Source organism: Falco biarmicus, chromosome 8, assembly GCF_023638135.1.
Source record: "Falco biarmicus isolate bFalBia1 chromosome 8, bFalBia1.pri, whole genome shotgun sequence".
In the NCBI taxonomy this organism is placed as follows: domain Eukaryota; kingdom Metazoa; phylum Chordata; class Aves; order Falconiformes; family Falconidae; genus Falco; species Falco biarmicus.
In genome coordinates, this window is record NC_079295.1 from 6022063 (window position 1) to 6046689 (window position 24627).

Genomic DNA, 24627 nt, shown 5'->3' on the forward strand with positions numbered 1-24627 from the left:
CATATACTTGTCCAATCTGCAACTTTCTGCCCCCAAATCACACATTTTTTCTCCTTTTAAATAGGTAAAAGTAACCTATTTGCTATCACTGGTATACCTAGAAGTGAGCAGATATTTACTGAGAAGCCACACTGGTATATTGCTGAGTAAGAACTCAAAATTTCAAGAATCTTCTTCCTTTTTTAAAGCTTAAATACTTTGGAGATAATTACCTTTCCGAAAAGAGATTAGTGTTGCAACCTTCCAGTGCTGGGTTTCTTGAACTCTGTACTGCAAGCAAAAAGTATTATTTATAGCCCCCAAATTTTTATTGAGGAAACTACCCAAAAGAGAGCTGGCACGAAAAATTCTAACTCTAGGCATTTCCCTTTATGAAAAGATGAACTTTGTCCTAGCGCCAGTTATCACCTATGAAGCTCTTGGTCTCAAAGGAATCTGAAGTGTTTGCTATTGTTACTGGTTTCCTGCAAATGCGACTTGTCTGTCTAGTGAGGTGTTATTCCTGGGTGGTTTGTCAAATGAGGAAGATGAACTTTGGCTTTTAAATGCCCATTTTGCTTGAGCAGCCCAAGCGCCATCCCTAGGTAACAGGCAGATAAACCTCATCGAGGAATGGAGCAACTGAGGGTGACACTAGCAAACAGATGGCACAGCCCTCTCTTTCTCCTTCTTTACTACTGAACGGGATAAAGGTGAAAGTTATAAAAAACATAAAATCCAATAAAATAACTCTGCAATTTCATCAAATGATGGGGAAAAAACCACAAACCACTCCAGTGCAGTCACAAAGGAAGTAGGGATAAGAACATGAAAAGACCTCAAAAATGGGAGACTCCAAACATCAGCTCCTCTTGGTTGCCACCTAACTTGTATTCAAGAAAGAAACACCAGCTTGCATGTACTGGCAGCAATAACATCATCTAATACAATGTATTATTGTACATTATTATAATAATGTAACATTACACAGCTTGAACAAGGCTCTTACGGGATCTGAACTTTCTCATCTAAGACAGTAAGGCCTTGTTCGATTACAAAATACTCCTCTTGTTTCAGATTACACTTTTGAAATATGCCACAGTGTGCTATTAGCTGATGAATCCAACAATTTTCAGCATTTAAAGTGCCATGACATAGACTGAAAGAGCAGGGATCAAAAGTATAAAGACTATGATGTATTTCTGTAATGTCCCTCTGAAGCACGGCACATGGAGGAGCACGGAGAACAAGCAGACACTGACTGGCATGCCTCTCAGCTGCATCATCTTCTGTGAATGCAAATGAATGAAGGGCAGAAAAAACAACTATTTTCAACAGTATATATCACTGAATAAACAACTTACAGTATCTTCTATATTATAAAAACCACTGATTAAACAATTCCAGAACATACATAGCTGGAATTCTCAAGACCACTCAGCATTAAGTGCTGACTCCCACAAGATTTCTAGCCACAATTTCAACAGAACCAAAGTAGGAGAATAGATGATTATGATTATTATTATTAATAATAATAATAAATAATAATAATAAAAATAATCTCACCCTGTAATACAAGTTATGATTTTTGAAGCTGGATATGCATATTGAAATAAATTTTTTGGCACTGTCTCTATTGTCAGAGAAACAAATTTGAAAACACAATAGGAGTTCTTGGGGAGGGTGAATTATTTTTTGTTATTCGTTACAAAGCCATAAAAGTTCTTTTAATAGAACCGTTCTATTCTAATATTCTGTTAGAGTATTCTGATATTCTTTTAAGTTATTTAAGAATAGTTAATACTAAGTATTCTTAAAAGAATAGTTTTAAACTCTGTTAATATACCCTTTGAGAAAGCCATAGAAATTAATCTAAATTAATTTAAATCTTCTCTGAAAAAAGAACAGATTTTTTAAATTGAATCAATATAGCCTTGACGTTTACTTTCTCTGTAGAGGGCGACAGTCATTCTAAGCAATGGAACCAAAAGGGGCATAGGATATACTCTTGGGGAAGACATTCACCGGCTTAAGTCTTAGAATGCCTTTTTCTAATTGTGCGCAGCTCTCATCCATACCTGAAAATTCTACATACCAGCAGCATTCCCCAAGACATGCAGAAACTCTTCAAATATGGTTTAACATGGTGGCAGGCAGTAACACTACTGTTCCTTATCCATACTAAAACAGGCACCAGAAGTAGAAGGTACCATGCGCAGTCTGATATTTCCACCACCTCTAACACTGCTCGTGTACGTTCCGCTCTCCTCTCCACCAAAGGATTTCCAAAGCTTTTTAAAATACTTGGTCGACTCCTAAAAGATTTCCAGTGAAGCCAAGAACCTTACCCCTAGCTGCTTTTGCGCCCTTAGAAAATAAAATTGTTATTGCTAATCATCTTTTGAAGATCTTTTAGGAGCGGTTTCAGTGATATGAAAAGTAGTATTCAAAATCGCATTCCGAGACAGTTTACATCTTGAGGGATTTTCTGCTGCTCTCCCTACTGCATCACCATCACCATACTTACTGCACCTGCTGCCTTCCCCAGAAATGTAGGCTTTAGATGCTACAACTGTGGCTTGGCAAGGAAAGAGATAACAAGAAGTAAAAGTATTTCTTGAAGTAAGTATAAAAAACAATACTGTAAAAGAAAAGCCAAGTTAAAATCCCCAACCAAATTCCTTCAAACTGTTTATATAACCGTTTCAGCAAGTAAATAACTTTGTTTATAATGTAACCTGGCAGCAACATCAATGACTTTGGGAAGATGGTATAAAAATGAAATGGCATTATTGAATGTGATTTACAAAAACTGCATTTGGCTTTTCACGCAAAATGTACGTAAATCTTTAAAGATGCTTTATTTAAAAAAATAGAATGTAAACAAAAATTAGGTCAGTTGTTACAAAACTTACTGATCTCTGTAGATCTACTGGGTACTGGAGGAGGCTGTGTACCATTGCGAGTAGGTGTTGATGACTGAGGGGATATGGGAGAAAAGGGAACCATATCAAAGATGTCAGTGGAGGGTGATTTGGGTGTCACACTGCCTGCCTACAATAAGGACAATAAATATTAGGGCAATATTTCACACAAAAAAGATCACAATACCGAATTCTTCAGCATGCAGATAAGAGCCACATTTGAAAAAAAAAAAAGTTAAAAATAACCATCAGCATGCAAAAACCAGCTCCTGACACCAAGCAAATGGCATTTGCAGTTCAGAGTCTGAGTCATGCTAAAACTCTCCAATACCGAACCAGCATTGTCATTGTCCCATTTTCAGTCCATCTGGTACAGCCAGAAATGTATCACCATTAAACCTGAAAAAGCTGGTGATGCGCAGTTCTCTATTGCAGACACACAAACACAGATGTTCACAAGACTAATTTAAGATAATGCTGCAGCAACAATATGCTGTGCTCTGGGGTGCACAGAACGAGAAGCTAAAGTTAAGAGATACAATCCCAATATTTCTGTTTACTAATTCTTCCTTAAGTGATCACTTACTTGACAACCTAAAAAACCTGGTGTCATCAAAGCTTCAAATGTATTTTTTCACCTGTAACAACCTAGACATGCAATACACTGAATATTACATCCAAAATAAAACTCTCATCATTGAACGTCAAACAGAAAATATTTCATTAGTAAGGCCCAGGAATTTGGAGGAGTTAAAATACTGGATAAGGAAAGAAGCCCCAAACCCAACAACTACTATGGTTCTACAACCATATTTATTTTTTAATAATTCATCCTCCTGCCACCAGTCCACTGCTTAGGACACAAACGAAGCACGGTCAAGTCGGAATAACTGAACACTAAAGACAGATGATGAAATAGGTTAAAACTGAGACTGATAAGCCAAAGGCAAAATATATATATGCAAAACTAGCTTGCATGCTAATGTTACTACTTAGTCAACAGAAAAAGCCCTGCATTCTGTGTATTAGATAGATTATAGAGCCAGGCACAGGGAAAGCCTGCTACTGTTAAATAAGACTCACTTTGACCAAAATATTCATACGAAAAATCTTAAGCACAAGTTAAGTTAGTCACATGGATACTTTCAGCCAGAATACATGAATATGACAACCTGGCAAGCCGGTAGTTTTTAGCACTACTGGTCCCTGGGAGTTTCATAGAGCTACACCTTATTTTGGAATGCTCCTTTCTTTAGTGCCTCTGCTGCAGCCACGGAAGCTGCCCCCTGACAGCACACGCCACAGATTTCTAAAGCAAGTCTATGGGTAGCCCTGATCTACCTCTGCTTCTCCCTGGAGGCTGCTGTGGCTGCCAAGAAGGAAAATGTATTGATCCACAGTCCTCCACTGTGCCTCCACTCACCGTTCAAGGAGAAAACCAGACGCTGAAATCCTACATTTCCTATTTATTAGGTGTTTTGAATTCATATGTTAAGTTTGGATTAAGAGAGATCTAGAACTGTTCAGTACCTCAATAAAACTGGAATGCTTCTGCCTAGGTATACTGATGTATATCAAGGGAGGAAAAGAAAAAAGAAAAAAAAAAATCCATTTAACATGCCACATTTTCCCCCCGCCTATTTTTTTAGAAAATATATTCTTTCAGTCATGTTATTCTCTGGCAAGACCACAACTAAATTAACTTCATAAAATAACTGCTTTTTAAGGTTTTTACACACAGAGAACTCTTACTAACCTCAACGTGATTTAGTTTTGCCATTTCACAGATCACCTGTTGTGTAAAGGTTTCAGCACACAGTGTTCAGACACAACAGGCTCTCCTCCCTGCGTTCACCGACCAGGCATTAACCTCCCGGCACCGTTGTGCACAGGCAGGGCACCAGCATCATTTAAGTCCGGGAGGCTGCTGGATGTCATCTGCTCCCACTCAAAGCAGGATAATGGATGTCCTTGACCCAAAGCAATTGTAATGAATCTCGTATCCCTTTCTTCATACAAACAAAACTCTCCCCGATTGTAGATCGGTTTTTGTCTGCATCGGGAAGGTGGCATCAGGTTTAACAGGGGTCATATATTAACCTACATTTCCCATCAACACTGACGGATACTCCTAGGATATCTTGGAGACAGTAAATGCTAACGTAGATTCTCCTTACTTGCTACATGTTCATGGCTACCTACAGAAGCTAGATAAACAACCAGTGTTTATGTTTAGACTTAAATGAGTCTTTTAGGCAAAAAAAGTAACCCCCAACTCACAGTGCCATTTCCTTTCTCTATGCCATTTTGTTGAAGTTGCTGGCCATTTTGATACCACTGATAATAGCCAGTTTAAATAAAACCACAGTTATTTTAGGAAATGTACATTTTTAATACATATGAGCACAAGAAGCATTTTTATTTAGTGAACGCATGCAGAAAGCTAGGATGTTTGCCAAATGCAGCCAAATGTTACTTGCAAATGGAAGAAAAGTTGAAAGTATAAGCATATCAATATGAAAAAGCAGGCACTATGCCCGTTTCGTATTTAAGAATAATCTTTAACCTTCATTTTGCACAGTTTTTATAAAGTATGCTAAAAGGTCTGTAATGGCTGATTGCTTTTCTATTAATTCATGGGGGGGGAAGCCCTTGAAGTCGGACCTTTAGAATAGTTTTGAATAACTATTCTTAATATAAAGAATTTTAACAGAAGATTGACAGATAACACAGAGGTAATTAATGGACTATTTTAAACATCTTGAGAAAAGAATAATTTATGTTTTGGGGGTGGGAGAGAAAAAGCTATGTAGAGATACGAGTAAATCTTTACAAATTCCGTATTTTAAGAGTATCCCTACAGAATCTCAGATAAATCTACTCTGTGCTTTAACCACTGTACAAAATGTGCATTTTTAATACAAGTTAATCCACAACAGAGAACAAAAGAAAGCCAAAAAAAAAAAGAAAAAAGGAAAAGCTTTTGCACAGCAGGATTACACGAGGTCTTGGGCAGCTGTATTCACTGGTTGGCTTTGGAAGACCACTTTTTGAAGGTGGTGGTATTAACAATCCAGGTGGTAGTCTAGAGTCAGGAGAACTCCTAGGAGTAAGCGTAATGGAAGAGATATCTAAACAAGGAGGTGAATCCTCATTGTTACACCAGAAAAAAGTAGAGGGTCTTTGAAACATATGTTCATCATTATCACACTTTATGTGCAGCAGCTGAAAAGGAATCACAGAAAAGAGAAAACATTCTGAGGAACAGAACGTGGTAATGCCAGGGAAAGAAGAAAAAGAAAAACATTTCATACTTCAAAAAAGTTTGTCAGCAACTTGCTGTTCAGTGCTATAGTTACAAGGTACAGAACGTGAAAATATTTTAAAACAAAATCTAAAACCATATCACAATAAGTAGTAACCCAATATTAACTTGAATGAAGATGACTTGCTCCTTGATAATTACAGCAAATAAAATGATGACAGGCATCTTTTAGAAAGCAGGTATGTCAGATGCACTGACTAATGTCCAAATCCACCAACATATCAGCAGTATCTCATAGCTGCACATGTAAATTAGCAGCTAAGAACACATCTGGGGAGAAGAATTACTCTGGGGTTAAAGTACAGGTCAGAATTTTCTTTCTCCAAACCAGGAAACACCTACCATTTTTACCCCACCAATATTTAACGAACACTTAATTGTTTCACTAAAATCTTCTTACAATAGAAGCTCACAGTGCACAAATGGTAACATTTACATTAATACTAGAGTTTGTTTCATTTCCCTATCTACAGAACTTGAGAACCTAAACATTTAAGCACAATAATACCCTTCTGCCATCTTTTCTGTGTGGATGAATAACTAATTGAACGTCGTATTTTCAGCAGGTATTTCAAAAGCTGAGCCTCGTTGTTGCAAAGCAAAGGAATCCTCTTGTCCCTACAACAGCAGCACAGGATGGAGGATGGGATAAAACTTTGCTGCTAAGGAAATAAAAATGTTGAGGGTTGTAAGATTCTCTGGATCTCTTAGCAAATCCACAAAACAGCTTTGACCAGAGGCAAATGAGCAATATCCACACCAGAATACAGATGGTAAGAGCATTCACCTAAGACGACAAAGCGGTAACTGCAAGGCTCTGGTCTGAATTAGGCAGACAAGAACCTGGAGTTAACTGCCCCATATGACTGGGGAGTATTTGACTGTATATTCCAGCAAGATTCATTGTGTACCAAAAGCAAAGCTGAAAGCTTTGTCCACTTTAATAATAAAAATACCACCTTAACTTTTTGTCCAAATGGGAACTATCTGCAACCCTGAAAGGTTTCAAAAGAAACAGATCCTGTCTAGGTGAAATTAGAAACAAAGAGCCTTTGGGACTGATCCTGGAAAGAAAAGCAAAAAGGAAATGTCTTTAAATATTTGATTTAAGAAACATGTCCAACAGTCTTTCTGCTGGGGCCAAGCTGTAATTCCTACCTCAAAATCTGAGGAAAAGAGCTTTGGACAGTTAAAACAAGGCTTTAGAGGACAGATTCATCTCCGAGTCTTAACAGAAGAGATTGAGCACTTGTGCAGACAGTTCTTCTTGGCCAGAGCCAAAAGGTTATACACTGAGAAGGCAGGAACTGGATCTGTGTTGTAGGTATTTTGCCTCAAAACCCCTCACACTTGCCCAGACTGAAGCAGTGGTAGATACACACAGCAAAAATGTTCAAGTCTGCTTTTACTCTCATACAGCGTTACACAATCAATATGACATGATTATTTCATTGTAAGTTTGCATAACTGCAGTATGTAGGATTTAATTATTTTTAACCATTTTTTCAGAGTTATGTAGAAAACAAAACATTTCAAATACTTCAAAAACAGATTCTTAGTTCCTTTCTTCACTTTCTTTACAGACAAGCCAGGTTAAGGGTACAGGTATTGAAATTTAGCAGCAAAGTCATACTTACGAGAACACCAACAAACACCACAAAACTCTATTTGGAATTTTCAATTCATAAGGAAAAAAATAAATAAAGGTGTTATCATGATTGCAAAGAATTCATCTGTTGCTCAGCTGGCATTGTGAAACAGAGGGTTTGGAATGGTAACCAATAAACGTGAAAGCAAAAAACTACAAGACTTAGAATTTTCATTATTATTTCAGGAGTATCATTGGACTACAGGTAGAAAACTTAAAATGCTACCGTGTATTTACTACTATGTAAGATCTGCTGTTACATATATATATATATATATGGAAAAACAAGATGTCATAATAGTAAACACTGGCAGGTAGTAAATACAAATGGTCAAAATAAGGAAGTAAAATATCTCCCTGAAATGCAAAACAGCAAAGAAAAAGTAGTTTCCATAAGAAACCATGTATGACACATGAAAAACTATAAAGAAAGTAAAATGTATATAGGATGCAAAGCAGCAAAACTAGAAGTGTGAAGAACATGCATCAAATACAGACAATTAAAGGTTTCAATACAGAAACAGAGTATACTGTATTTGTATCATTCTAGCCCTGAACATGGAGCATCACGTAACTGATAAGCAATAACCTTGGGATATTTCTCACCATACAGGGTGTTAGGCTTCATATGACAGTTTGGGGAATATCTTGTCAATAATAAATTTTGACTAGTAGTTCTTCCTTTGCTTCACCACTGTTTGGTGGAGAAATGTTCCCTCACACCCAACCTAAACCTCCCCTGGCACAACTCGAGGCCGTTTCCCCTTGTCCTGCCGCTCGTTCCCGGGGAGAAGGGACTGAATCCCACCTCGCTCCAGACACGCTCCGGCCCCTCCGCGTCCCCCCTGACGTGAGGGGCCCGAAGCTGCCCCCAGGGCTGGGCTGCGGGGATTGCCCGGGGGCTTTCCCAAGGCAGGAAATATCACCGGATCCAGAAAATGCAGAAGAAAGGAGAAGGGAACAGACTCTTACTCTAAAGAATACAACCTAAGAAGGATGTAACTTCTGAAATCTAATATCCTTACACCAAATACAATTATAAAGGAAGAAAATGTAGTACAAATATATTAAATGTATAAAATTCAATTCTATGTGGCAATTGTATTTTGTCTGAGCTTCCCATTCAGCGTAACACCGAACATGTAGCACTGCTTAGGTTGATATATTACTTTCTAATTGGGGCTCCATTTCATTACCACAAGAACACAACACAAAATTATTCTTAATGAAATTAACATACTAGTTTAGTGGACCTGGTCTCTCTTATGTTTAGATGTTATGTGCCTTTCAAAGGATTTATTTTTGACTCATTCTACCCAGCGTGATGCTGAAGATGCACTGTTTGGCTGCATCACGCTAGAAAATGCAGCACGACTGAGTGTTTGCTAATCAAGAAACCATTTCAAATTTGTTTGTTTTTACCATGCGTCTCAAGACATTGACTGCAATCTGTGTCATACGCCCATAGGAATCACCTGAGTGTATTAATGAATTAGAAAATGTTTTTCTTCCCTGGAACAGTAAAGTGGGTAATATACAGAACAGTCACAGTGGGAAACTGCAAGGAATGGTTCAGGGAACTGTGAGTGACCTTGACTTGGAAATCACGCAGTTAGTTACAAACCCACTGATTACCTGAGATTTGGGGCTACTAAAGTTATATTAATTTACTAATTCCTGAAATACTGTATAAGCATTAGCAGTTTCATGAATTAATTGCCACATCTTTGGTTCATTTACTACTTTTTCAGTACCATGAAATACGACAAAGGGAATTTCAATTTATTTTTTTTAATATCACAAACAATTTTATACCCTGATGAAGAAGCGTTCACTGAACTGAGGGCAGGATAGTAGAAAATTGAAGGAGCAGAAGACAGGCGAAGAAAAAACAGGTGCATTTTCCCACTGGCACTCTTAATGGAAACATGAATCAAGTGATATGCCTAAACACATTCCAAAACTGTTTTTTGGAAATATGTATATGGTTCCACAGTCTATCCTGGGGTTTTCTCATGAGCATGTTAAAGCTGTTTAATGAGGATAATAGATGCAGGTAGCCTATGCTTCTCAGACACAATTAAAGAACTTTAAAAAAGGGTCTAATCAGTCAGGATCTTTAATGCTCCACTTAAAAATAGCAATTTTTTGCAACACTGCCATGACAGGAATATGCATTACACACTACGTTTTGACAATACTTAGGGTGAATGGAAGAGCACTGTTCCTTTTGGGACTGTTTCTCCCAGTATCTTTTCCTGCTGCCTTTCAATTCTGCTTCTCTCTCTCAAGTTATTTTCCTGATTATTCCTGTTTTTTTCTAACTTCCGAGTCATGAAGTTGTCACAGCTTCCTTCTCCACCTTAAACACGTGGCTCAAAGAGAAAACCTTAAGGCCATGTTGCTAAACTCTAGACAAGCCCAAAACAGATTAGAAATCTCTCTTATCTCATCGGAGGATCCTTAGTGACCTACAAGGGTTTACTCTTTGATTGACTATAAGCACTGAGGATGCTAACTGTAAGTGCTAATCCACACAAAGGTTGCTTTAGGCAACAATAGCAACATAAACAGCCAAAAAAAACCCCAACCAACGCCATGTGAAACAGTGCTTCCAGGGATGCACTGAGCTGGCGGCTGGATTTATACATAGCAACAGCAGCAGCCGAAGTCTTAATTGTGATAGATACTTGCGTAGCAGCATCATAAGCAAACAACAAAATGAAAATCAGATTGTCCTCCTATAACCAAGACCAAATGCAAAAAAGACCAGTGACTAATGTAGTGCCAAGCCACTAAAACAGATGCAAAGTAAACAGCACAGATATAAAAGTAATGGAAACTTCCGCTGTACGTGCAAGGGAGTGAGAGACAAAAGAAACACCCCATGCCAGCACTGCCCATGGCACATGTAAGCACAGCTATGAAGGCGAACTCCTCTAAGGAAACTCCTGGTTTGGTAAAATATGTCCTTGACAGGTCCCTTCCGGAAATGAAAAAAAATGTGACAGTTTCTATTGCACAACACTTCTGCGCTGGCAAATACGGACATTTTAGGGACTAACTTCTTAAAGTTTTAGCACGACTAGCATACTAAAAAACATCAACCCAAAGTAGAAAAAATGATCACTAAGCAGTTTATTATTTACTGAATGTGCTGAACAAATTTAAATGTGAATAGTTACAACACCCTAAGAGAAAAAGTGTGCAGAAGATGGCTAATTTGACGTTCAACTTTCACAATGCATTTTATGTGAAAGTACTGAACTACACAATCTAGTTTTCTTTTTCTCATTTCCAGCTATGATCTCATGGCTTTTAATGGCTTCTTTTATGGGTTCAGAACGAAATTTTATTTTTCCCACACAGTTTATGAACTGATAGGAAAAGTACCTAAATTAGATTGATGTTGATTTGGCCATATGGCTAGATGTGTAACAGCCGCAGGAAAAATTTCATACTGATACTAATAACCAAGCAACAGGATAATTTTGACAGCAAATGTATCCCTCAAAAGCAGAAGCCTGCTGCTGTCAGTGCTTTGCACCTCCTTACACAATGCAAAAATATGAAGGATAGGTAATCGCATTATTCATGCATATAGTTTGCACCCATTTCAGTCTGCCAGTATTTTAAAATAAATCCTCAAATAAACCCTTACATGGCCTGCAAAAAATTTGCAATACAAGTAAGAATCAGGAAAGCAGTTTTAGATTAGATTCTGCTTCGTATTTCCCAAACAAGCCTATAACTTGCACTATTTATAAAATGAAGAGAGAAAAGTCATCCCTAATTTTTTTTTATTATTATCCTTTTCAATTTTCATGGAATGGATTTTTTTTTTTAATAGAGCTATTGAGGGCTTGCAATAAACACCCTAATACCCCAATTCATTACTATCGCCTAAAAAAGAATTTAATTAAAAGAATTCATAACAGATGTTTCAGCTGGAAAATATTCCCTCAATATGTGAAATTATTGATCACCCAAACTATTTTTCATCCTGTGCTTAAAACGAAGCTTCAGTTTGCAATTCACTGCTTGTGTTTTCTTCTCTTAGTTAGACCACTGATGGATTTTGGGTAAGTCATCACATTCTTTGTAAACATTTTGATGTCAGAGATCAGAAAATTAAGATACTTTAGCACTATATTTTGCAAATAAAGTGTTCTCCTTTACTACCCATGAGTTCAACACGTGAACACCTGACCGACTCCTTTTAGAGAAGTAAATCTGTCAGTAAAGTCACATATGGCAGTCCAGCTTGGTATGTCTAATTGGTTCTTGAGCATCACATATAAAGTACCATCTTTGATGAACTACAGATAAAGTATTTTTAAAAATTTTGAGAGCAAAAGAGGATCTGAATTTTAAGTCTTGATAGTATCACATATGATCCTGAGTATGAATTCCAGTAAAGGGCTTTATGACTGTCTTCATATTTAGTTAGCAAGCCTATTTTAAATGACAACAAGAAGTTAGAGACGTTTATTTTAAATGACACTGTGGATGTATCTACTTGGAACTGAAGCATGCTAAGACTAGATATTTTTTTTTTTAAATGTGCAATGAGTTAAACATTTAAAATTATATACATATTAAGTTATCCATCCACAGTTTAAAGATGCTCTCGGATTCTATCGTCTTCCTGATACTGAAGTGAAAACAGGAGATGCAATTTGGTCCTGTTCATGGGAAAATAGTCTAGGAATCAGAAGACCTGAGTTTCGGGTTCACTGCCAGAAAAAGCAAAAATGGCTTTTTTTTAAAAAATCCACAAATAATAATAAAAAAAAACCAGCAACAAAAAACCACAACAGCGTCAAGAGTCGGTGAAATAATATAAAGAGAACTGAACTTCAAATTTCTGAAGGTATTTTCTACTGACTTCATCAGCTTCAAAGAAAGAAGCAGGAGCAAAGAAATGATAGACTGGCACTGCATACAAATGCTGCCGTCGCTTCTCAGTTACTGACAAGTGGGAAAGACGTTCTGTCCTAGATCAGTATTTTAACAAATAAAGCATGACAGTAAGATTACTTGGTGTCTGTAACAGCACTATTTCACACTGACGGTGCAATAAATACTAAAACCCCTAAGTCTTCTTTCCTGGGGAAGGAAAATACACTCCCATTGCCAGCCTGAAACTATGCCTGCTTGGACCGCATGGCTCGTGGTCCCCCTTCCATAGGGGATGGGGACTGAAGAAGAGGATGATGCAGCACACAACATGATTTCAATGTTTATGTTTGCCATGTACTGTGAACTGTCATCACAGGCCCTAGCAACATCTTCTGCTTCTTTAAGTATATAGATGTTTAACCAAGTTGCTAGTGTTGACTTCTGAAGTGCTGAATCAATTGCTATTACCAAGCGTTGCTGTGACGATGCATTACTCGCTACAGGAAGAGCACAGCCAACAACCATTAAGAGAGGAAAGCTGTTCCAGCATACCTGGCAAACGCTAAGAAAGCACAAGCAGCATGCAAACAACCAAATACAAAAAGGAAAGTGAAGGTACAAAACTCCAAGGTACTATTTAAGCATGAACAGAAGTAACTTTAGAACCACCTGTAGTCGGGCTCCTGAAACTGAACATTTCTTTACAAATTACCGTAATGCCAGTTAATGGCACATGCACTTTTGTCATATTAGGTATCAAGTATCAGGGCTTAAACCTTCCGTTGATCATTAAATGACCCCTCCCTAGACCTCAGCACACAGAATAACATCAAACTGGACTGATGGATATGGAGTCATAGCTGTATCAAATTAACTCAATACAAATACATCAAATCACTTGTTATGTCTAAAAAAGCTTCAGAAAGCTCTCGTACAGCACTGGCATCTCTTCATAATTCAATAGCATAGATATGAGAGCTGTGAGAAGACCTAAAATTTATAGTTTAATAAATCTGTTTTACAACATGAGAATGACTATGTTATGTTCACGGCACGTAACACAAAGAATATCTGCAGGGAAGCAAGTTTCCCCCCATCTAACCAGAAGGGCTTAGAAAGCGACTCAAATGAGATCCTGTTCCCCATGATGGATATTCTGCTTTATCTATGTAAGGTATTTCATGACAGTATTTAACAAATGCCATCAGCAGATTTAAAAATTTTAGTCTGACAAAATGATCGCAAGATAGAACTGCTATTTTTCTTTCCTAACTTGGAAGGCATAGAGCAGTAGCAGTACAGAATTTTTATTTTTAACATTTTTAACAATATGGTACTTAAGTGTTTTAAATTTAAATTCAGAAGAAAAAATATTTTTTTTTTTTCAAACTAAAATGATCTTTTTCATCACAAATTACGTGGAAGCAGGCAAATATTCTTTGCACCACTTCTGCTTTTTTCTATTAGGAGCTGAGGCTTTGCAAAGTCATACTTGAAATGATAGTTGATTTGAATTAAATCAGGCAACTGATTGTCTTATGAATTGTTTGTCACTTCCTTCATTCATACGTACTTGTTGCTCATGTAGTAAAAGAAGAGATAGGTATCGTCAAATCACATCCACTGCTGTTTGAGTCACTGTGACTTAGGATCCCTTTATCGAACTCAAACTGTCTTAAAAATACCTATGCTTCCTGCTCCCTGCACAGAAGTCACTTTGTAACCTCACTATTCCACTCCTGAATTTATTTTCTAGACTAATTGTTGCATTTTTCTGTACTTACTCCTACACGAGCCCAGTTAAGAGCTCACCTTTACAACGCCTGCAGTCTAGTTTAAAACAGACCTACCTGAATGATGTCTCTCCATAGAGGTACAGAAGTTATGGTCCCAGATCTGAGAGACACCTCGCTAAAAATGTGTTTGTGTTGTTTTATTTGTTGGCTGCACAAGTGATCAAAGAATCACCCAAGAGGAAAGTGGCTTAATCCCAACTCCTGCTTGAAGCAGGTTCCAGTCAGCTGAAGCTGCTGAGAACTATGTCCAGGGAAGTTCTGAATATCTCCAGAATCACAGATAGTTCCAGCCTCTCCGGGCAGCCTGTTCCAGTATTCACCATTTATATAAATCTACTTGGTGACAGAATCAATTTAGATATTAAATAGGCTGCTAGGTGGCAAGCATTTGTGACAGGGAATGCTTGGGGGGTTTCTTTTTAAAGATTAAGGATTTGAAGATTAAGCAATAAAAATATATGTGAAAACTAATAGCTAGTAGTGATTTCTTAAAATTAATTAATAATTAATATGAATTATTACCAATATCATATAATTCTGTTGTCACACAAGTGCTATTTAAACAATATACATATTAGTTGTACCAATAGTAATTAGCAACAAAACACCATCTAGGAAGAGAATTTACAAATGGCTGGCTAATTTACAAATGTAGGTCTTAACTCTTTAACAAGGAATGAGTCACCATTGTCTTAAAAAACCCAAAATAAACCACAAACTACAGAATTCAAATATATATTTAGATATTGTATGCATAAATAAAAACAAACTAGCTGCCACCCCAATCGAGGAAAACAAAAGATTAAAGAATTGACAAAATTGATTTTAAAACTAGCATTAAAGTTGATTACCTATCACTGCATGCCTTGTAAGTGGGAAGACATACATAATTTACAATTTTCCCTGTGGCAGCTACACAGTATTTATAATTTATGGTGCTCTCTCCTCTAAATAGATTTTAGTAAAATGAAATGACAGTTCCTGATAAGAACAACCGTCTAATCAGTACCAAGGGAGTGCATAGACACTACTGAAAATTTGTCACCACCATTATAACTATACGTTTGCTTTGCGAAACTTCTAAATATCCATTTAAGCTTAAAAACAGTCCATCTTTTTGTAAGATTTTGCTGCATGTACATTAAGAAATTTTATTTATTTTCACAGTTACCTAACACTGCATAGCTAGAATACACTTGTAAGAAGAGGGAAGTCATTAGGATCAATCTGCAACACAGCCCGCATTTTTAGAGGTCCTGCCTAGATAGAAGTAACTGTCAGTCAGTCATTTAAAAATCTTTTTGTTATGATCATCTATAGGAACTGCAGAAAGCATCAGAAATTTCCAGTGAGGAGAAACCCACTCCTTTTTACCCACCCGCCACCCACCGTTAGTTCCCGAGACCTACTGATTCCTTTGAAAGACAGACAATTTTTTTTTAAATCATTCAGAAAATGTCAGTTGTAAGTGACAATATGCTTGTGACAGAAGGGTGCTATAAATATCTCAAGTCGCATTCATGAACCAGATCCTCTAAGTGCAGAAGAGAGTTTTTCGTTCTTAGCTGGCACGCTTAGATGTCAACTAGAATGAGCCGTCTTCAGGCAGCAACAAATTGGTATGACAAGGGGATTAAAGACCCATGATTTGAGAGACCGCAATTTGCACTTTGGTCGGTTTGTCACAATCTTACTGTTACTTCAATATTGCATTTCAGCAGATATGTTACATGATCACCGTATGTTAATCACAATCACTGGAAACACCAAGGAAGCTAATAATTACCATAATTATTACAATGATTACAAATTTAGAGTAACTTCAGATATAAGAGTTACGTTTGAGTACTTACTGGAGACGCATGTACTTGTGTTATTCTTAACTGGTTTTCCAAATCTTGAACTTTATTTTTCAGTTGTGTGTTTTCAGTTTCTAATTCTTGAATCTACAAAGCAAGTGGTTATTGAAACAGCTATCGGGATATTCATTCATTTCAACAACAGTGTCCATTGAGGGTAAGTTTTATCTGAGATCTAGTGATTTAGAAGCCATGTTTAACTAGTTATCCGATTGCAAAAGATAATTAAATTTCAGTATCTTCCATATTACAACCTTTCTTTTCTCTTGAATGACCTTGCAAGACAGCAAAACATAAAACACTTTCACAATTTTCAGATCTTTTTTCAGGTTTCTTTTTTTAGGGTCTGTTGCAATTCTTAGGAATCTGAGAATAATGCTGGGAATTATGCTGTCATAGCAAGCAGATTACACAGATATAGCAGCACATTCTTTTAGCTTAAAAAAAACATAGTTCAGAACTTACTCTTTTCTGTAAACCTGCAATTTGTTTCCTTGTTTCAACATCTTTTCCTCCGGATTCCAGAAATTTCCTGTAAGCTAAGTCAAATGCTTGACCAATTGTTAAAGTTATCTCTTCTGCCTTTACATAAAACATAAGATTGAAATTAGTATGTTAAGAATGTTTTATATGATGACTTTCATTTCAGATGATCACAAAATACTTTACACCATGTACCACGTTCAAAGGGTTGGCTTTATCCAGCATGAAGTCCACACTGCAAAGGGGCACAGCAAATACTCCAGCAAAATACTTTGACAGAAAATGCTATGGAAGGGACTTAAAAATACTTCAGCTAAAGAAGGGAGGCTGAACAGGCAAAACAAAGCTAGCTAATTTTTAGTATTAATTATGCCTCTAATTTCTGTAAATACAGATAGCATGCTGCCGTATGTCTTTGATGATTTCTGAAGCAAATACAGGCTTTTCAATCATTAAACAAATTGTTTTAGTTTTAATGGATTAATGTTTTCATGTTAGTGGCTGTTTTGACCCCTATTGCTTTTAAATTTGTATTTCAACACTTACTTTTACAAGTCCTATAAAATGTCAATCAGCATACTGTAGATAAATGTTATTTATCTGTGCAAGTATTTCCAATTACAGAAATCCAACCAAACACAATTTGCATTTGTATATCCAAATTATAATAACTTAGTAGTTCTATGCTGATTTGCATCATATGTTAACAACGTGTATACATAGTCGGTGCAGAAAATCTACTTTAAAAATAACAGGGTTAAAAATAAGCGTACAAGTTGATCGAGCACACCAAGGTTTCAGAAAAGAATGCTGACTTACAAGAGGCATCAATAAAAGGTGAACACACAGATATGCCACTTGCCTTAGAACTTCAGTAGAGAAAGCAAACACAGTTAAGCAATAACTTTTTTTTAAATTTTTTTTAAACAATTTGGCAGGGGGAAAAGATATTGGATAAAAACATTAATCTGGCTAAAGCTAAACTAGTATTTTCTCATCTTTATTGAATGAAAACCTAAAATTGGTTGTTTCTCATGAAAGCAGAGCATTGTGCTCAGTGCCATGAACATTTTTCCTTCACTACCTGGAGGAACACTAAGGCCTGGATACACAAAAATGGTGCAGGACATGATGCTCCCAGCCTTTTAACCATCAGTGCAACAGTGAAGTCATTCAGTAGAGGTCTGTAAAGACCTAAGTTCTACAGGAATGGGGAATTTACCCCTCTGTCTTTTCACTGTGGAAAAACAAATACAACCACCTTTATTACCAAAAAAAAAATCTCACAGGAAATTATTTTAACCAAATTAGTCTGAATGAGACCAGAAAAGCTGAACTAGGACTGCTTTAGAGAATAACTGTTTATGTTAGCAAAAGGAAAGTGTAATGGATGCTGGGTGTGTGCGGTCCTATCTTTGTGGAAGGGTGAAGGTTGGCTGAAATGAAAAGTACCAACTGAGGTGGGATCCTTTGAAATCTGAGAGTGCTAATGAACAAAGCATGAAACAGAGGGAGAAAGTCAAGTAAGTGAAATAACAGCTTAGAGAGAAGAAGAAACGGTGCACCGGTCTGGAATAAAAATGGTACTAGTGTGCAGAGACTGCAAAGGCAATTTAAAATCATGGGAATGTGTGAAAAAGAGGCGCAGGGGAGAAATTTGAAGCGAAATAAACAGATGTGTGCAGCAGTTTTTGAACAATGCCTACTGAAGGCACTGGAGCAATAATGCAGGTGAACAACAAAACAATCAGAAACTCTGTGAAGTAACACATAATGATACATAATTGCACAGAAATAGAAGTGAATATAGATCTTTTTCTAAAAAAACAAATAAATATTTCCTTACTATTTCCTTTGTATGATAGCTCCACTACTCCAGAATAAAACAAAAAGAGGGGCTCCAGATTATAAAAAAACCCCTAAACATCCACTTTTGGTGTTGGTTCCAGTGTTTTCGCATGTTAATTACTTTCTGCCAGGGTAACCACACGGCCCTGTTTCAGCTAGACACCACTTTCGTCATTTCCTGTCCTAAAGTATTACTGTTTTTTCTGCTATTGCACATTTTTGAACAGTTGCCCAGTTCTATCTCAGACACAAGAGATTGTCAGGGGTTGGTGCGATGAATTCTCTAGTAGTGCATCACAGCATTAGCAAACTTGAGATATGGCATGGAGTTGGGCAGAGAAGGGAGAACTTTGCTGAAAAAGAAAACAACACAAAAACCAAAAAACCAAACCAAAAAAGAATAATAAAAATTTAAAAACCCCAAAATCTGAGGCAGACACGTCAGCAGAAGAGCCGGTGAGGGTATCTCTCAGCCACAGGGTTGCAGCAATCTCCGCAAAACAGCTGTGCAAACATTTCAAGCTTGGTGGGATGCATGCAGTCTGTTCTCTGAGAGCATTGCCAATGCTCAGCCTAGGGTATCAAGCTGGGTAGTAAGAAGAATTGTCCCAGAAAGCCACCTTAGATCCATAAAGAAAAAGGTTCTCCTTTAAATTAATGCACCTAACTTACAAGACACTATATTGGCATGAAAGATTATAGCAAAGTGACTTCAATTAAAAGGCAGGCTATCTGCCTTTATTAACCATTCCTGGTTTATTGCAAAGTAGATCCGTAACAGCCACCCAAATTCTTTTAAAGCGTCTTGCATACTTACACACTTTTCACTGTCAAATACATAGCACAGATGCTTATTTGATTCTGAGTCTTTGCATATGAAAGTAAATATCCTCTTGTCAGTTTTATCATCAGCACAAAATGATATCCTATGGAGCTGACAGTTGTGTTGGACCTCCTGCAAATAAAAAGAAAGATTCTTTTCAAGAAATTCCTTTACTTGCTTAGGATAAAGATGCACAAAGGAAATCTCTGATTTCCTCATGTATGTAAAAGCAGGCAAGTTGCAGCAACATTTTTGAACGTCTCCCATTGTACATGAGTGGGCCCAAAAATGGACTTGAAGTATAACAGTAGTTAGCAAACTCATCTCCTAAGAAATGTTCCCATTTTTACTGAATCTAAGCAGGAAATTTTCATTTGGTCAGGATTAATCTGGAAGTGTTTATTTGGACAGTAACTTCTGTTCTAGAGAACTGATTTTACTGTTGCTTTGTGTCCCTGTGCAATTTATTTAGGGACTATGTAAAATACTCTCTTCTTTTTCCAGGTGCACATCATCTTCAGATTGCATCACCTCCCAGAGTCTGTTAAAATGCTTTTAGTCAAGTAAGTCCCTGACTTTCTATCTTAAACATAGAAAAGAGAAATGAAATGACTTTGTTATCTGAATACAGGGGCACAGAGAGATAAATTAAACATCTAAAGAACTGCTTAGGTCCAACATAAACAGCTTTTCAACGTTATTATTTGCATATGTTCAATACTATATTTCACTTACCATTAAAAAGCACATTCCAGCTATTAAGAAAGTTGCAGTGGCAATGCTCTTCAGCTGAGCTTGACAAGAATGAAAGGAACTATCTCAAATATTTTTTTTGTTGTTCTTCAGCAAGTCTCGGTATTTTATTTTATTTGGCTTATTACATGGGAAAGCAGTATTTTCTTTAAAGGAAAATATGCAGTTTAGATGTGAACTATTATCTATTAAAAAAAAAAAAAAAAAAGAGTGTTTCTGTGCAGCGCTGGGATTCCCGGATTGCTATAAGGACATAAATAAGGGCATGCCCTCTCTGCACACAACCCTTTACCAAAAAAAAAAAAAAAAAAAAAAAAGTATCATATGGGCATTTTTTCCTCCTTGCTCCAGCTGGGTTCTTTTTCTCAGTCTTTACAGCTGTTATTCTGCGTGCTCTATTTCTCCCATGTCCCCAAGTCTCCCCCACATTTAATCTATTTTTGTTGTAGCCCTTTAATAGCCACATGTGACAACACATGCTTGCTCTGGTTCTTTTTCGTTTTATACATCCATATAACTACTTTGTATCTGTTAAGGACAGAACTGCTTTTCTATAATTCTCCTTTGAGTGCCAAGGATGGAATCAAGTCCTGATACACCAGCAGGTCTCCTGTTCCTGCCACAACTAATAGTCATCATGTGAATACAAGCCAATATTACTCTGCAACAATATCAAAAGTGATTTTTTTCAAAAAAACATTGAAAAAAACCCAAAACATTGTAAGCAGCGATGGTAATGTCGAATTTAAGTAATTTCCTCAAGGATCTATAAGGTGTGCAAAAAGAAGGAAAACCTGATTCAAATTTGCATTTACATGTAGCTTTAAGAAATGAAGTGGGGGAGATGAAAAGACTACTCATAGCTGACTACCACTTGAGTTAGAACAACATTGCTGAGAGATTAGAAAGTTCCTATTCCCCCAAGAGCTTCTGCCCCACAGCCTTCTGCTCATCTCTGCGGGAAAAGTTAAGACGACTAACATATTTTGGCATTTAAAGCTGTTATTTTAAAACAGTTTTTGCCAGGATATGAGGTTCAGTCCCCCCTTCTGCCCTATGACATAAGGAAGATGCAATTAAAGTTGACATGGATATTTCTTGCCCCCTCTGCTTATGGACTGTTGAATTATGGACTGTTGAAACATGAAACATGTTGAATTCAAGAGTCTGAAGCAAAAATGGGTTGCAAGTAGACAGAGCCTTGGACTAAAGCTACCTTTTCTGAAAAGGCAGCATCACTGTCTGAATCATCACAATTTCTCCAGAATTAAGCAGGAGTAATAAACAGTTCATTCAAATCCAACATTAAACACACGTACAAAAGATTTAAGAGCACTCAGATGTTAAGAATTGCTGACAATTGAATAAATACTATTTAGCTTGATGATATTTATCTCATTACTCCTCTTTGAAGTCTGTGAGGGGGATGTTTTGCTTACTATGTAACCCCTTCCAAAATACCAGAGCGAACAAAGGAGCAGAAACCCTATCCACGGGATGACTCGATGGACTTAACGGCTGAAAGGACAGGAATTGTCATGCTGTGCCAGACAAAAAGCCAACAACAGTGCTGATGGCCTGCTACGTCCAGTTTACAGAGAAATGGGTAACTCACCTGAGAAACATAAGCATTCTAGGGAGAGGGGCTAGAATAAAAAAAATTAAAAACCACAAGAAAAGAAGGGGACACCCCCCACCCACCCCCACCCCCCCCAAGGTTAAGGAGAGAGAGGTGCAACTCCAAAGCAGCAGCATGAAGAATGAATCACTGCAAAGTCCTCTCACTCATCTGCACACACCAACATGTGGGCATCCACACAACGGTGACCATTTGGAAAGGTGTTTCTCATACGCTGTGTTAACATTTACTTACCACAGTGTCTCCATCTGTCTCAGAGTTTAAAAGTTCTGGTGTGAAAGGGTTAAAAAAATTAAATCCCACATTAACTACAGTGTGTATTGTGGAGTATCATGTACCTTCCTGGGGAGATGTCACCCATGTGTTCTAACACAAAATGCTAGTTTGGAAGAATTTTTCATCAACAGAACAGCGTTCATTATAATACTTTTTTAAAATACGAAACAACAAAAACATTAAAACCAGTTAAAACAATGTTTAATGACTGCTTTAGCACCATAAACATACAAGTCTCTTACCTTTGTTTTTGGATCTAGAATTTTTACACCATAGATTGAGATTTGTAATTCAACTTTGGGTGTCTTCTGGCCTTCAGATTTCTTGATATGTCTTGCAAACTATAAGATGAAAAATACAACAGCAACTGCATTAATAGCAAGTTTTCTTTTTTTTTTTTTTATTACTTATTTCCTCTCCACTCCTTCCACCTGAAGCTGTTTCCTTCCTTCTTCAAAAAGCTCTTATAAACAACACCAACCATTCCTAAAGTGCAGGTGGGCACAGAACAGCATTTCTGACAGCACCCTGTACCTATAATTCAAGAAAAAATGTTTTATTACTTAGCTGGTTCTCTTGAAACTTTTATCTGCTGTTTATACACTTAATTTAAGCTTCTACATGAGATTTCTGGGAGAGCAGTAGAAGCAAACTGCTTGGCTGTTGAGCAGTGAATATCATTAAATTTCCCACATCCCACTGTTTCTACAAGCCCTCCCGTACACATGCGCGGAGGGTACTTCCCATATGTTTCTCTAAGGAAATCAGTTCTTTCAAACAGGTTCAGTTTGAAAGCACTACAGCTGTCAACGCCTAAGAAATACTTGATCTCTTCTACCATATTCTCAGGATTTATTTGCTAACGTATTTATTTGTTCACTAGTTGATGGCTAGACAACACTTTATATGACTGGGTTAGGCAACGTGTCCTATTCAACACATTTCCCATCCTTTTACATCTCCTTTCCTAGCTGCTAGATCTGACCTGTCCTTCTCTCACGAGCACTGCACATAAAATAAGCAGAGTACCTAAAATTTGCTACTGCAAGGCAGCTAGGGTCAAGAATTTGGGTAACTTTCTTAGCAAAGACACAGACTTGCTCTACACTTGCTGTGTTATGAGCCCTTTTCAAGTCTCCGACAGCCTGGCATGGTATTTTCAAATGCATAAATAAGGATGATGATTCAGTGAAGGCCAGAGGAGATGGAGTCTGCTTCACAGCTACATGTCTGAAGAAACCATCCCCAAACTTGCTCCCACTCAAGTATAAGGGATGCTGTAATTCACCATCAGTAGATAACACCGTATAAAAAGTCAGTGAAAACAATGACTTTTAGTGGCATAAAGAGTCTACGATGTCAACAATGGTGCTAATCTATCTTAAGAAAGGTTAGACCTGGAAGAAAGCAGCATGAATTACCTTGTGATTGCAAAGTACTTGGCTGTAGTCAACTGATTACTCCCCCCAAAACACCTACACACCTGATTTCAATCAATTATTGAAGCAATAGGTGAGGGTTTGGGTTTTGTCGCTCTGTCCCTGTTCCTATGCCAGTTAGTACTTGGGAAATCCTTCTATGAACTCAACTGCTTTACACAGTATGACTGCCTCCATCTGTTTTATTTCATTTTTCTTGTAGGCATCTCTGTTCATAGCAAATTATTGACTATTTTAAGAACCACCCTAAAAGCACATAAATAACCCGTTTTTCCCATCCTCCCAATTTTATTCCATAATATGATGTCACACTTATTGAAAAATTTAGTAACAAAATACTAATTTATATTTAATCTTAATTACTTCATACAGTAACGTGACCTATCCCGTTTCTTACTGGTTAATGTATCATCAGATTAGCTGATAAGTATCACACACTTCACAAGTTAGTTAAAAAAAAAACCATCAACGAACTCCAAAACACCAAATTAAAAAAAATGTAAGCCACTCTATGCCATACTCAAAATGAACTCTTAAATCTAAATACCCATTTTACATTTCAGCAGCTAGGATTGCTTCAGCCACGGTCCAAATATTTTATGAAGGCTTGTACATGATGACTTACTAGTGAAAACCAGCAAGGCAAAAGGCAAGCAAACCCACCGTAACATCTAGTTCTGCCCTTCTTCAGTATCACGTGTATGGCTCTTGCACCGTACGTATGCTTTTCCTGCCCTCCTATGTATCTTCATGCCCATTTCTCACACAGTATACTTTTCGTACAGTTTAACAGCCATGCCAATCCCTTTATTAAGGTGGGTCATCTTATATGCACATTAAAAAAATAATTATATAGAAAATAAAATTTAAAAACCCTAATCACTGGTTTGAAGGTGTTTTGGCCAACAACATTTCTAGACTTTCTAGAACAAA

At 37.2% G+C, this 24627-nt stretch overlaps 1 protein-coding gene across 4 annotated transcripts in view; it reads right to left on the reverse strand.

Moving 5' to 3' along the window:
• GULP1 (GULP PTB domain containing engulfment adaptor 1) overlaps nt 1-24627 on the reverse strand; it is a 162981-nt gene that overhangs the window by 13661 nt on the left and 124693 nt on the right. For 3 of the 4 annotated variants that reach the window (XM_056349933.1, XM_056349931.1, XM_056349932.1), the window contains 5 exons: nt 22498-22596; nt 19582-19719; nt 16899-17015; nt 16428-16520; nt 2895-3033 (listed from right to left, as the gene is read on the reverse strand). In XM_056349933.1, coding sequence (XP_056205908.1) covers nt 2895-3033; nt 16428-16520; nt 16899-17015; nt 19582-19719; nt 22498-22596 — 586 coding nt within the window. Of the gene's footprint in view, nt 1-2894; nt 3034-5903; nt 6129-16427; nt 16521-16898; nt 17016-19581; nt 19720-22497; nt 22597-24627 lie in introns of all 4 variants that reach the window. The other variant, XM_056349934.1, reaches the window with a different exon arrangement.